The 15,197-nt window shown below is 45.6% G+C and overlaps 1 protein-coding gene and 1 non-coding gene across 4 annotated transcripts in view; one reads left to right on the top strand and one right to left on the bottom strand.

The window, feature by feature from the left end:
* Positions 1-2,640: 2,640 nt before the first annotated feature.
* Positions 2,641-15,197, top strand: part of ITGB3 (integrin subunit beta 3) — a 56,994-nt gene continuing 44,437 nt past the window's right edge. For 2 of the 3 annotated variants that reach the window (XM_032265958.1, XM_032265957.1), the window contains exon 1: positions 2,641-2,856. In XM_032265958.1, coding sequence (XP_032121849.1) covers positions 2,778-2,856 — 79 coding nt within the window. In that variant the 5' untranslated portion in view covers positions 2,641-2,777. The remainder of the gene's footprint in view (positions 2,857-15,197) is intronic. The other variant, XM_032265956.1, reaches the window with a different exon arrangement.
* LOC116541692 lies at positions 8,067-8,128 on the bottom strand. Its single transcript, XR_004264898.1, has one exon. It is a non-coding gene; the product is annotated as a U7 small nuclear RNA (small nuclear RNA).

Here is a 15,197-nt window from a genome sequence, read left to right as displayed (position 1 = left end):
AGTTTTACACATTTTAGGGAGACAAAAAACGTCAATCAATACATATAAGTAGAACATTGGTACAATCCAGAAAGGTGGGACATCTGACACAGGGGCTTCCAGGTCACAGAGAGATTCAAAGATTTTCTGATTGGCAATTGGTTGTAAGAGTTATTATCTAAAGACCTAGAATCAATAGAAAGGAATGTCTGGGTTAGGATAAAGGGTTATGGAGACCAAATTTTTATCATGCAGATGAAGCCAAAAGGAGGCAGATTTCAGAGAGAATAGATTGTAAATATTTCTTATCAGACTTAGCCTATTCTATCAGTCTTACGGTCTTTGTGTTGATACTAATGCTGGTCAGCTGTGAGGCATGTTCAACTCCCCTCCCCCCACCTTCCCCAACGCTTCACATAACGGCCTGAACTAGTTTTTCAGATTAACTTTGGAATGCCCTTGGCTGAGAGGAAGGGTCAGTTCAGTTGGCTGGGGTGGTGGAGCTTAGAATCTTATTTTTGGTTTACAGGCTCTTATGGTTTACATAGAATTGTACAATATTGATTCAACATAGACTATGTATGATAAGGGGGAATATGTAATAATACCTAGAGCAAACACACACACACACACACACACACACACACACACACACACACAGCGTAGCTAGGAAGCCAGCAGAGAAAAAAAATTATCTCAAAAGAAAGTAGAAAAAGAGAAACTGAGAAACCAACCAAAGCAGTGGAACAAATAAGGCTGGGCACAGTAGCTCACTCCTGTAAACCCAGCACTTTGGGAGGCCGAGGTGGGTGGATCATGAAGTTAAGAGATTGAGACCTGATCTGGCTAACATGGTGAAACCCAGTCTCTACTAAAAATACAAAAAAATTGGCCAGGTATGTGGTGTGCACCTGTAATCCCAGCTACTCGGGAGGCTGAGACAGGAGAATCTTGTGAACCCAGGAGGTGGAGGTTGCAGTGAGCCAGGATTGCGCCACCATACTCCAGCCTGGGCCACAGAGCAAGACTCTATCTCAAAAAAAAAAAAAAAAAAAATAAAAATGGTAGAACAAACAACAAGATGTTTGCCTTTCCTGGGGCTGGGAGTGCTGCATGGACTCACTTGCACTATCATGTCATGTTTGCTAGGGTTTGGGCAAGGGTTGTGAACTTAGCATATTTTCTGAGGCCAGTGCCCACCCCAAGTGGTTGGTGCCAGGAAGAATGGGCTGAGGAGACACTTAAGTGGCTGAAGGTTGATTTTACATATATGGGAAAGGAGCAAATAAGTAAATGCCTAGGCAGAGATGTAACCAGGCCATGTGACATGAACTTTGCTCCAGGGCATTGACACTGCTGTTTATATGCTTCTGGCTGAGAGGCCCTCTGCAGCCAGGGGAAGTAGATGGAGCTGCAGTCTGAAAGCCCAGGTCAGAGGGCCCAGCTACCCTTGGCAGGGCTGGCTCTTCCCCTCGCAAATTGCTGTTGACACTTCTGCTGATGTGTGTTACTATTAAGGTGTATCCTAGTGTTTGGAAGGGTGAGGCTGGAAGTGGGGGTTTGTCAGAAAAAATTACACGGAAAAGATGGCATCTGAGATGTTTTGAAAAACAAGTGGAATTTTCCAAGTGGAAAAAGGAAGGAAAATCAGTCAGATAGGAAGGCATGGAGCTTTTGGGAATGACAAGTATCTTCTTGGACTAGGGTGGGAGATAGGCTGGAGGGACAGGTCAGGGTCAGTTGTCCAGCATCTTGTGTGTCTCAGAAGGGGGTGGGCATGCTAAGAGGTCATAGGGAAGCCCAGGGCCACTCTGAAAGCCCTAAGGGGAAATGATGCCTCAGGCTTTGTTTTTATCACCATCAGAGCTACCCATTGAGGCAGGCTGCACTGCCCCAGCTACTTCCTTGTGGCCTCTTGCTCACAGCCATAGTATTTTGCCTCTCTGAGCTTCCAGAGGTTTTAAGTCTGGGGAAGATCCAGGGGCCTAAAGAAAGACTGGGGTAGAAATTAAGGGGCCACAGGTTGGGGGAGTCAGGCAGGAGGCCTTTGAGGGAAATAGATAAAGCCCCAAAGCCTGTGAGTGTGAATTTGGAGGTAATATGCTGACTGCTCTGAAACGTTTTCGACACCGGCTAGGTGCAAGCAAGTGTTTGTAGGGCGAGGCTCTTCATTGACCTATCACTGCTTACACAAGCTTGGGATGTGGTTTTGTCAACAGGCTTAAAGTTTAACGGAAAACCAAACTAAGGCAAGAAAAAAGTTAGTGAATAATAATGGACTGAACCAGTTCAGAGAAGGCATTCAACAGATGTTTGTCAATCAAATGAATTACAGTGTGAATGAATGAAACTCGAGGTAGTGGGTGAATATGCTCCAAGAATCCAGGTGAAACAGAGCCTGGGGGCGTCTCCCAGGAGGTGGTACTGGAAGGGTAAAGAGAGGGGCCACAGGCTCCTGGCCTTTTTGAGCACACCAAGTGCCCAGTCGCGGACCCCCGGGACCAGGATGCGCTCACGACCTCCTCGAGGCCCGGCTGCCTCGCCGGCTGGCAGGCGGCTCCCCGTGGGCGAGGCGAGGGAGGCGGAGGACGGTGCCGGGGGAGGAGAGGAGCAGCAGTTTCCCACTGCTCCCTTTCAGGGGCAGGGTCCAGAGAAGCCCGAGGAGAGGAAGCGCGAGTCCGCGACCCGCCCCGTTGCGTCCCACCCACGGCGTCCCCTCCCCTCCGGTTGCGGGAAAAGCGGCCGCGAGCGGCGGCGCCCACTGTGGGGCGGGCGGAGCGCGGCGGGAGGCGGACGAGATGCAAGCGCGGCCGCGGCCCTGGCCGCTCTGGGCGACTGTGCTGGCGCTGGGGGCGCTGGCGGGCGTCGGCGTCGGAGGTGAGTGAGGCTCCAGCTCTGCCGGGAGCACCTCCTCCAGGATCCGCGCCGCGGTCAAGTTTTGGACTTGGAGCGCGGAAACCCGGAGAAGGGGCCCCGCGCGTCTGCGCTCAGAATGTGCGGGTCCTGGCTGGGGCCGTCGGAGCCGGGAGCTGTGGACCTTCCAGGCCCGGCGGTGGCGGGGCTGAAAGGTGTCTAGTGCCTGGGTGCGGGTCCTCCGGGACGCCGAAGCCCTCAGCCAGGCTGAGTGCCTTCCCGGCCGCCTCGGCGCGCACGGTGCGGTCGGCGCATCTTTGAGCCCCGCGATCAGCCCGGGCTGAGCGCCTCGCGGGTGGTCCCGGTCGGGCCAAGGACGACTGGCCCAGGAGCCAAGGCGAGGTGGGGCTTCCGGGGGTTGTTCCCGTGCCTTGGCAGGGGGATGCCGCTGTGGCTTTTTGGGTGAGAGCGTGCGCGCGCGCGCGCTTGCCAGTTTCCCCACATTTCCAGTTTCTCCTGGTGTTACGATTTCTCCAGAATGTTTTTTCTTTTTCCTTTCTTTCTTTCTTTTTCCTTCAAGTTGGCTTCCTGTGAGATTGTTTTGGAGCAGGACGAGGGCTTTGCCTCCTCCAGTTTCCCCGGGTGCCTGTGCTCCCGGGGCAGACCCTGCACCCGAAAAATCTCTAGTGTATTATTTGGGGAGCCACGAAAAGACTCCCTTGGGCCGGTGCGATATCTGGCCTTGTCTCTGGCTGCTGTGCACACTGTCAGCCGTCAGGGCAGTCAGCTTTCGGCCGCATTGGTGCTGGGGTGGAAGGATGGAGCGGGCACAGCCCGGCGTGCTGCCCGTGGTCCTCTCGGAGCCCTTGGTGATTTTGCCTGGGTTGGGGAGAAACCCTGGCTCCTGGTCCGCTGGGGCTGCCTCTGCCTCAGAGGATGACACAGAGTGCACGTAGGCATTTTTAATAAAAACTGTAGTACCCATAAAACAATCTAGACCCTGAAGAAAGGATTATTTTATTTATTTATTTTTTTTGAGACAGAGTCTCCCTCTGTCTTCCAGGCTTAGTGCAGTGTTGCGTTCTCAGCTCACTGCAACTTCTGCCTTCTGGGTTTGAGCAATTATCCTGCCTCAGCTTCCTTCGAGTAGCTGGGATTACAGGCGTCTGCCACCACGCCTGGCTAACTTTTGTAGTTTTAGTAGAGACGGGGTTTCACCATGTTGGCCAGGTTGGTCTTGAACTCCTGGCCTCAAGTGATCCATCCACCTCGGCCTCTCAAAGTCCTGGGAATACAGGAGTGAGCCATTGCATCCGGCCAGGATTTATTTTAAAAAGGGAAGATTTGTTGATAAGTTCACTTCAAAGATAAACTATTCGAAAATAGTGATTCTCTTCAAGACTCTTCTGTGTATGTATAGACGTATATTTTATCCTGGACAGGGCCAGGGTGGCTTGAAGGAGGGATTACAGTTGATGTACAGGGGAATATTGCAGTGGTTATTGTTGAACTTCCCATGTGATAGAGACTGAAACAGATCAGCTGGTAGTGTTAGCCTGCAGTGAACAGCCTGCTGACTGTGACATGGAAATAGGAATCTCCAGCATTCTGCCTTGGGACATATGGAACCTTGTGTCAGATGCTGCTGGCTGTTGTTGGGGGGAATGGAGGAATCCACCAGGGCAGCTCAGCTGTCTCCTACAGAGATGCCTGCTTCCATGCACCTACAACAATTTTTGCTGTCATTAAACATTTCTTACTTTCACAGTATTCTAAATTCACTTTTGAGTGTATTGGATTCTACTGCATTGTCATACCTAAGTTTGCATTAAAAGATCCTTTAAGATATCTGGTTAGGCACAGTGGTTTATGCCAGTACTTTGGGAGGTGGAGGTAGGAGGATTGCTTGAGCCCAGGAGTTTGAAACCACCCTGGGCAACATAGTGAGACCTAATCTCTACAAAAAATAATAATTAAAAAAATCCTTAGGAGGTGGTTCACAGATTAATCTTGTGTTTGGGGCAATTCCAGAAGTGGTGATGGGTTATGCTGAGCAAGCCCCACACTCTCTCTGAGAAGCTATGTAGGGTAGTTTTTAAGGGCAGAGGCTCTAAAGACAGACTTCCAGAGTAATACCCCAGCCCCAGCCCTGCAAAGCATTTTCTACCATATTTATATCTGCAATCTCAGTTTTGGTGGCAGGGTCATCAGATCCCTAGGGAAGCAAGCAGATGGTGGGAGTTAGTATGGGAGTGACACAGAGACGTTGTCCCAGAGTAGCAGAGTGGAGCTCAGGCCACTAGTGGAAATCAAGGTGGGAGCAGGGAAATGACTCTGTTTAGGGAAACTGCCTATTCCGCATGTGGGAACTGCTGGCATTTATTGAAACGTGAGACTTTTCAGCAAAAAAATGGTAACATCTACCTTTGTGTTGTGTTGGGACTCCAAGTGTTGAAGGGGCACAGAAAGAGCTGAGTGGGTATGGGAGTGGCACAGAAATGTTGTCCCAGAGTAGGAGAGTCTGCTTTGGGGAGAAGAGAGGTTGATTGAGGATAGCATCAAGTTTTTAATTTTATGTACAAAGATGATCTTTTTAGCTTCACCCAGGAAATATGGGTTTTGTGGCTTCCCCACGTTTAGGTTTTTATTCTGACCTGATTAGGTCTAAGCTGAGATGCTTATTTCTCTTCTGGAGTTTGTATCCTAGAAACTCTCCAACTGAAGCCCTCTACAGGAATCCTCAGGTCCTGGAGAAACACAGGAGGAAGGCTTGTTGGCTTCAGAAAGGGAGAGCTATGGTTTAAAGCCAGTAAGATGTGGGTTTGCTTCTTGACTTTGTCTCCTGTTGGCTGTGTGACCTTAAAGAAGTTACCTAATCTCTTGAGAGCTCAGTTTCCTCATTTGTAAGGTAGAGGAAACAGTGCCTCTATGATTATACTGATTAAATGAGACAGAGACACAAAAAAACTATTCAGTAAATGACAACTACTATTGTCATTATTTTTCCTATCACTGCTCTCTACTATGTATTGGAGGCAAAAGCTGTTACTGCTTCATGTATGAGCACTGTGCAGGTTTCCGGAATGAGACTGATGGGGTCCTTTTCCCCACACATATGTGAGAGGGGGCCCCTTTTATTTCAACTCATTCCTCATTGCTGGCTTGGCATATCTCAGCCACTCTAACCCAGCAAGAATCCACAGAAGAGGCCAAGAAGGAGAGAGGCTTATACATTTGCTTTACCCATGAGAAAACCTCAAGCCCTGTATCTGAAAAAACAGGAAGATAAAAGCATCTGTAAGATTACAGGTTCCATGAGGAGAGGGACGTGTCTATTTTGTTCAATACACTATGCCTAGTGCCTGGCACATAGGCAGCAAAATAAGTATCTATGGAATGCGATGAAAAGGCATCTATAGATGATGTGCATCATTTTAAGAAACCCAATATTTGAATATTTGCATTCATTCATATAAGATCCTCAAGTGCTCCATTTGGATAATCTGGAGGGTATTAAAACATTGCTGAGATCATGAGCTCTTTGGGCATTTGGACCGCTGCACTGTTGTACCATTTAGACCTGTGATCTGAGACTGTGAAAAACTCAAGGGCTCCTCTGTGAAGTGTTTGACTTTTTTCCCTCCTGGGAGGAGCCATTAGAAGGGCAACATTCCCCTTTCTCCCTGGCGGTCATGTGGGTGTGAGGGCAAAGGTGAGGAGTGACAGAGGTCTCCTGGGAAGACCATAAGATGAGGCAAGCATACCACAGTGAGGAGGGGGAGTCTGGCTATGACTCTAGAATTTCCTGATATACATTTCTCCTCTAAAGCTCCCCACCCTGCTTGGGATCTCTGGTTATCATCCCCTCCCAGTCTCAAGAGCCCTTCTTCCCCTGTTGGCAGAAATCTCCAGGAAGCATTCCCGAGGGAACCACAACTCATGAATCAGCAGACAGATAATTAACTGAGGGAGTGACTGAGCAGCTTCAGGGATAAACCACTTGGTTTTATCCAGCCCTCTGCTGCCCACAGAGCAGGCCTGCTGCTTCACCCCATCGCCTCTGCTCCCTCTTCCTGAACCTTGGCGCTTCCTGAGTGGGAAGCTCATTGTGCCTGGTGGAGCATAGACCACTAGTGGAAATGAAGGTGGGAGCAGGGAAATGACTGTGTTTGGGGAAACTGCCTATTCCCCACGTGGGAACTGCTGGCATTTATTGAAACGTGAGACTCTCCAGCAAAAAAATGATAACATCTGCCTTCTGTCCATGCACACAGTCTCACCAGAAACACTCTTTTTTTTTTTTTTTTTTGATTAGGTTATTCAGGTATAATTTATGGATAGTAAAATTCACCCTTTTTAGTGCATATAGTTCTATGAATTTTGACAAATGCATCCAGTCAAGTAACCACTGCCATTATCAAGATATAGAATATTTCCATCATCCCCCAAAGTTCCCCCAAGCTTTTTTTTTCTTTTTCTTTTTCTTTATAGAGGGAGGGTCTCACCATATTGCCCAGGCTAGTCTTGAACTTCTGAGTTCAGGAAATCTGCCCTCCTTGGCCTCCCAAAGTGTTGGGATTACAGGCGTGCGCCACCATGCCCAGTAGCCCCAAGCTCTTTTGTAATCAGTACCCTACCCTCAACCGTAGTTTCTTGCAACCTCTGATCTGTTTCCTGTCTCTGCAGTTCTGTGTTTTACAAAATGTCATATAAGTGAAATCATGCAGTGTATAGATTTTCAGTCTCGCTTCTTTCGCTTAGCATAATACATTTGGGATTCATCTATGATGCTGCATGTGTCAGTAACTTTTTTTCCCTCCTGGGAGGAAGACATTGGCCTAAGACATTGTCTGAGGCCACTTCGTCATCCTCAGTATTAGAATAGTTACTCTGAAAGTAGTGGGACTGGCTCCATTAAACCTTGGAGGTGCTACCCAGCTTTCAGTTTCTAAATTTTCTAATTGGATAGATGTATTTGGCTATATATAAGCCATTAGATTTTCCACGTGCTAAGTGGTTAAAGACTTCAGGATATTAGAGAGGATTTTGTGACAACCAACACTTACAATTCTTGCTCGTAAGGGTAACAGATATTTTGTGGCCAAATATTGTATGTCATGATGCTTGAAGCCTGAAGTTGTTAAGTAAGCCTGGGGCTGATCTACCTTTTTACATTTTTGGTACCATCTCTGAAAAAACAAGCCATTTGACTTTTATTGGGGGGGTGGTGGGTAGGCAGCTTTCTGGCAAAAACTGGTAAGCCTGCTAGACAAATTCTAAAAGAGCTGTAACACTAGATGTCTTCTTTCTGTTTTCCTGTCATGTTCCCGTGAAAAGACTATTTTCTCACCCGCTCTCTCTGTTTTATAGTTGAGTTAGTTCAATTTCTTAGTTCAGTTAGTGAAGATGTTTAAATATTCAAGGAGAGAAAGAATGAGGTGATATTCATCTTAAAAAAGTTGAAATAACAAATATTGTTATTTCTCAAATAGGATCATCCACATAGGATCATTGTCAGTCATTAAAATTGCTGGTTCCCTTCTAGTCGATTCCCCTATAATGTCCATATTAATCAGGTGGTGTGTTCTGTTCAGACATTTTCTTCTTGCATTTATTATTCTCATGCATGTGTGTGTATGTGTTTGTGTGAGTGTGAGTGTGTATGTGTGTGTGTGTGTATTTCTTTATTTAAACCCATGATATATAGTACTTCCTTTCATATAGAGAAAAACTAGTGTGGAAATAACAATGGAACTAGCATTAAGAAACCTATATTCGATTCAAAGCTCTGCAGGCCTTTCCATCAGCTTGCTGGGTGACTTTGAACAAGTCATTTTACCTTTAGGCCTCAGTCTCTTGGTGTCCTAGGGCTGCAAAGTAGGGACAGAGAAGATGAAGGGAGATACTTCAGTTTGCTCCTGTCCCTCCCCACCACCTTCAACTGGAGCTCCTTTAACTAATGAACAATTTTGATTTCATGTAAGGATTTCTTTGGGAAAAAAATAAGATCCTATTGTTAAAATCAAGCTTTAAAATTTTTTCACTAGAAGAGAGCTTCAGAAGTTTGGCAAAAGACACATTCAGTAGCCACTTTAAAAGTCCCTGTAGCCAACCCTACAGCTCTTTGTTAATGGAATGTTTGGATAGAGAAACCTGGGTCTAAGAGATCCACTGATGGTTGCAAACCCCTACTTTAGCCATCGCATGTGATGAACTCCAGACTGAGCCTTTACTGGAGCCGCCGCAAGGAGCACGTTTGACCAACTTCCCAGTGGAGGGGAGGGTGGTGTTTCCTTCCTGGGACTTAGACAAGTTGGGAACAGACCACACAGCCCTGGGCAGTTCTTGAAGGCTGTGAGAGTGGGCAGACAAGGTGTATTCCTTTTTTTTTCATTCTCTTTTGTTATTATTATTGTTTAAAAGTGACAAATAAAAATGATACATGTTTATGATGTACAACAAGATGTCTTGAAATATGTACCTATTGTGGAATGGCTAAATGAAGCTAAATAACATATACATTACCTCACATACATACTTGTCATTTTTTGTGGTGAGAACACTTAAAAATCTACCCCCAGCAATTTTCAGGTAGATGACATATGGTTATTTACTATAGTCACCATGTTGTACAGTAGATCTCTTGAACTTATTCCTTCTGTCTAACTGAAATTTCATATGCTTTAAACAGCATCTCCTCATCCAACCCATACGCCAAAGCTCATTCTTGTGTCCCTGCTGAGTTTGCCATTCCAAGAGGTTTTGATGCTGAAGGTACAGTTTGTAGAAAGCCTAGTAGACTCTGGGGAGCCTACATTTAAATAAACACAAATGTCAAAAGAGAGGCAGAACAGAGGACTTTTCAAATTAGCTTTAATTTTATTTTGCCTTATAAAAGTAATTAAGCTTATTATTGTTATTATTATTTTGTTTGAGATGAAATCTTGCTCTGTCATCCAGGCTAGACTGCAATGGTGCGATCTCAGCTCACTGCAGCCTCTGCCTCCTGAGTTCAAGAGATTCTCCTGCCTCAGCCTCCTGAGTAGCTAGGATTGCAGGCCAGTGCCACCACACCTGGCTAATTTTTGTATTTTAATTAGAGACAGGGTTTCACCATATTGGCCAGGCTGGTCTTGGACTCCCGATCTCAGGTGATCCACCTGCCTCAGCCTCCCAAAGTTCTGGGATTATAGGCGTGAGCCACTGCGCCTGGCCAATTAAGTGTACTATTAAAAGAAAAGTCGGGAAGCTCAGAAATATAATGCAGAAAGTACAAATGCCAGTTCCTTGTAGTCTTCTCCTTAAAGATAACCACTGTTGACAGTTACTGCAGTTTTTTTTATATGTGTATATGTAAACATATATAATTATTTATCATTATTATTATTTCTCAAATAGGATAATCAATAATAGGATGATTGTCTTTTTTTTTTTTTTGAGATGGAGTCTCACTGTCGCCCAGGCTGGAGTGCAGTTGTATGATCCTGGCTCATTGCAGCCTGTACCTCCCGGGTTCAAGCAATTCTCCTGCCTTAGGTTCCTGAGTAGCTGGGATTACAGGCATTCACCACCATGCCCAGCTAATATTTATATTTTCGGTAGAGAGGGGTTTCCCTATGTTGGCCAGGCTGGTCTTGAACTCCTGACCTCAGGTGATCCACCTGCCTCAGCCTCCCAAAGTGCTGGGATTGCAGGTGTGAGCCACCGTGCCTGGCCCATTGTCTCTTAAAAATATACTCTAGGCACCTTTTTATGTCAGTTTATGGCTTTCCATTATTTATCCCAAAAGCTATAATTCCAGCCATCCATAATGTTATATGGATATATCAGAATTTACTTAATCAATTCCCATTGGGGTCATTCCCAATTATTTCCTACTACAAATAAAGCTGTAGAGGATATCCTTATTCATTTATTATGCACCTTTGTTCAAATGTTTCTACAGACTAAATTTCTTGAATGAAATTTGGTGGGTCAAAGGGCATGCATATTTTAAATTTAAATTTTAATAGGTATTGTCAGTTTGTCCTCCAAAACGGTTGAACCAATTTGCTTTTCTATCAAGACAGGCCAGTAGTAAGGACTGGTGATAGCACCACGGCCTGCTGTCTACACCCATAACACACAACCTGGGGGAGGAAGCCTGCAGAACTGGACAGTGGGATGCCAAGGAGGTCACCAACAGGGCACTGCTGGGCTGAGCCTTGGACAGCTTGGTACAGACCTGCCTCTTGTGTATACTGAATGAGTCAGATGAGAGGTGGGGTTGGTGCTAATAAAATTTTCCGGAACTCTTGAGATGCAGCATTGAAGTCAAGTATCAGGCCATTAGGAAGAAATGGCCACTTGTGCATCACTTGAGGGTTCTTATGCCTTGGGTGGCTAGGCTTCCTAGGGCATGAGTCCCCCTGTTGTTGCTTTCTAGCTGGAAGGGTGAATACTGCCAGGACTGGCAGCACCTTGAAGATCATCTAATATGACACCTGCTTGTTTTACAAAAAAAAAAAAAAAAAAAAAAAGTGGGGGAGTTCCTGAGAAGTGAAGTGACTTGCCCAAGATCATACAGCTGGCTTAGTGGTGTTGGTTGGGTCTATCCCTGGGGGCTCCTGTCTCCTGCCCAGAGTGATTTCTTCACTATATCCTGTTAGAGACAAAGGGCCCTTTCACATCTGACCCTGAGGTGGAGGGGAGGGAATGGGGATTCCTGGTGTAGGAAGTGACTAGAGTGAAAGTAAGGGGGGAGGAAAATGAACATTTATTGAGCATCCGCTATAGAGGGTTCTTTCATATGTGTTATGTCATTTAATCCTAACAACTTGGGAGCACTGGGGAAAGGAAGCAGCTGTTTGGAGTCTCCAGTGCTTGGCCGATGCGGCTGGTTAGACCCATGAAGTACTACAGAGTGGTTATAAGTTCTTGACTACAAATGTGACATAGAATCAAAAGGCATTGGGCCTTAGAGACAGGACCAGAGAGATGAAGGGATGTGCTTGAGGTCCTACGGCCAGAGGAATGGCAAAGGTGGTTCGAGATGTGAAGCTTCCTGCTAGTTTGCATGCTTTTTCTGCCATATCCACCATGTCTGTTGTTTTACTGCCCCTGCCTTACCACATTTCTCAGGAGCTGGGTGTTAATTTTAGACCTCGACCTTAGAGAAGACAGGACTCTGTCCTGGGATGGGCTTTATGCAGTCTTCAGCACATGGTGACCTAATTAACCCCAGCTGGAGATGTTAACCAGACATAATCTGGCCTCATTTACAAGGACAGCACCTGCCCTAGATCTTCCCGTTAACAACATCTTGAAGCATCAGCTCCACAGAGAGACCTTTCCTGAATATATGCTCCAAAGGAGACTCCTTCCCTCATTGCTTGCTATTCCTTTTTTTTTTTATTTCCCCCTTTTAGACAGAATCCCACTCCATCATGCAGGCTGGAGTGCAGTGGTGCAGTGGCAGCTCACTTCAACCTCCGCCTCCTGGGTTCAAGCAATTCTCCTGCCTCAGCCTCCCAACTAGCTGGGATTATAGGTGCATGCCACCACACACAGCTAATTGTTGTATTTTTAGTAGAGACGTGGTTTCACCATGTTGGCCAGGCTGGTCTTGAACTCCTGACCTGAGGTAATCTGCCCACCTGGGCCTCCCAAAGTACTGGGATGACAGATGTGAGCCACTGTGCCAGGCCTATCCTGCTTTACCTTCTTACAGCATGAAGGGTCAATGAAAGGACATGGCCAGTGGTCAAAATGTTTAAACTTTGTCTACAGGGAATCCACTTGTTCAGACAAAAGTCCTTCCTGTCTTTCCCTTGTGGACAAAAGTTCTCTGAAGAAGAACTGGGAGGAAAGAGACTTTATTCCAATGAACAGTTTGCAAACTGGAGAAACTCAGCTGTTGGTATCAGAATTGGGGGTTTATAATGAAAGTTCCTGCCCAGGTTCTTGATGAAGTCCATTTATGCAAATGAACAATTCCAACTTGCTTAGTTCTGATTGGTTGAAACAACTGAACCCTGATTGGTCAAGGCAGCAGAGCCCTGATTGATTAGTTTAGATGAACTCTGAAGTTTCCAAAGTTGAACAGAGGTGTTGATTTTCAGGGAACTCAGAGTAGGCTGTGACCTCTAGTCAGCAAATGGCAGCTTCGCTCTAAAATTTAGGCCCACTTAGCCATTCTGGATCTATCTTGAAGGGTTGGCTTTTTCAGGTTCACATTTGTTCAGACTCTCATGCCCCATAAGCCATCCATCAGCAAGTCTTTGGAATGTATCTAGAGTCTGCGCACATCATTGACTCCTCTACTGTCCAAACCAAGAACACTGCCATATGTTGCCTGCATTATTTTAGTAAGTTTCTAATTGAATAATAAGTCTCTTTCCTTTTTGCTTCCCTTCTTTCTGTCTTCCACTCAGCAGCCAAGATGGTCTGTTTTTGCTCACCTCTGCTCAGATTCCTCCAGTGGCTTCCCATTATGTGGAGAAAAAAGCCACACTCTCTACCATGGCCTATAGCTTCTTAGTGTTCTGGTCCCTAACCGCTCCTCCAACCTCTTCTGTGCCTCTCTCTTCCTCCTTTCTCTCTCTGCCTGTTATTTCTTTAACAGGCTGATGTCCATGCAGATCTTGTCTTGGGTTCTTTCTGGAATGTCTGTGCCGTAGATCTTCCTATGATTCACTCTTTAACATCATTTTGAAATGTCAGCTCTACAGAGAGACCTTTTCTGACCACGTGCTCTAAAGGAGAGTCCTTCCCCTCATTGCTTGCTATTCCTTTATCCTGCTTTATTTTCTTACAGCATTTGCCATTGTTTGAAATTGTGCATTTTTGTTGTGTATTTTTTGTTATCATCTTCCTCACTAAAATGTAAGCTTCACAAGAGCAGGGGCTTTGTTTATCAGTGTGTCTTCAGTGCCTAGGAGAGCGCCTGGCACAGGTAGATGCTCAATGAATATTTGTTGAGTAAATGAATGAATGAATCCATGGATGCTGACATCATTGACATGTATCGGTAGAAAAATGTACAGCTGAAGTAACCACTTTTCCAACCTTATCCATACGTGGATTAAATGTAGCAAAAATTTCATTTCTTGTTGGCTTTTTTCAATTATGCAAGTATTTTATGGCAATATTCTTCAAAATCGTGCCATATAAACTATGGAAATGCAAATCCATTTTGTATTAGTTTCTTAGGGCTGTTGTAACAAAGCACCACAAATTGGGTGGTGTAAAACAACAGAAATTTATTCCTGCTGGAGGCTAGAAATTAGATATCAAGGGGTCAGCAGGGCCATGGTCCCTCTGAGACTCTGGGTAAAATCCTTCCTCCTTCCTAGCTTCTGGTGTTGGCTGGCAATCTTTGGTGTTCTTAGTTTCTGGCTGTATCACTCCGATTCTGGACTCACATGGCATTCTCTCTGTGTTTCTCTGTCTTCATGTGGTGTTTTTCTCTTCTCATAAGGACATAAGTCATGTTGGATTAGGGCCTACCCTAAGGACCTCATATTGATTACAACTGTAAAGACCCTGTTTCTCTGTAAGGTCATGGTCATGGGTACTGGGGTAAGGATTCAACAGGTCTTTTTTTGGGGATGTAAGTCAACTCATAACACATTTTAATATTGGTGGAGGCAAATTATACACAAATGTTTTCCAATGTTAAATACTGTATTTAATTGGCTCCGATATACTTAAAAACAGTTTTAAATCTCTGAAATCAGGATATATCCTATATCCATAGTGTTAGATTTGATAAAATATGGTCCCCTGGGTTCTCTACAGCTTTGGGTGATACTTACTGGAGCTTTTTGCTCAGAGCACAGAGGTGTGCATTACCTTTAACTCCACCTTCCTGTCTCCTTCCCCTTCCTTGGGCCAGTTAGCTGATGCTACATTTAGGGAAGGAGCAAAAATAAACTTTCTTAGCAACTTGCTCTAGAGAAGCCACTTGTGCCTATGTAGGGCAGTAAGCATGAGCTGTGTTGTTTTTTCATAAGTCACATGGCCAGGTGACTACAATGAGGCACCATGTGAGTCACCAACTGTTGCCATGGACCTAATTGGAAAGTGACCAGTCAAAGATCAGTGGCAGGGCTAGGGACCCGGATTAAAACTCCTTTTTGGCAGAGTGAGAGATGTCCATAGTGTTTGCAGATCATCCTCCCTTCTCGATAAATACCTCTCACTCTGACTTAGCCCTCTCCTGTGGTCCCCTGGCCTCATTAGGGTGGCTTGTTCCTGCAGTCTGACATCCTGTCTCATTGGACAACATGTCCTCAAAATAGCCCCCATTGACGCATTCTGACTTCCACTGGCTCCAATTCCCTCCCTTGTTTCCTTTTTCTCCCATTTTCCTCACCCTTTGTCTC

This window comes from Sapajus apella, unplaced genomic scaffold, assembly GCF_009761245.1.
Source record: "Sapajus apella isolate SASKATOON/1434 unplaced genomic scaffold, GSC_monkey_1.0 scaffold153, whole genome shotgun sequence".
Classification (NCBI taxonomy): domain Eukaryota; kingdom Metazoa; phylum Chordata; class Mammalia; order Primates; family Cebidae; genus Sapajus; species Sapajus apella.
The sequence above is the reverse complement of the archived record's forward strand: the minus strand, read 5'-3'. Positions and strand labels throughout refer to the sequence as shown.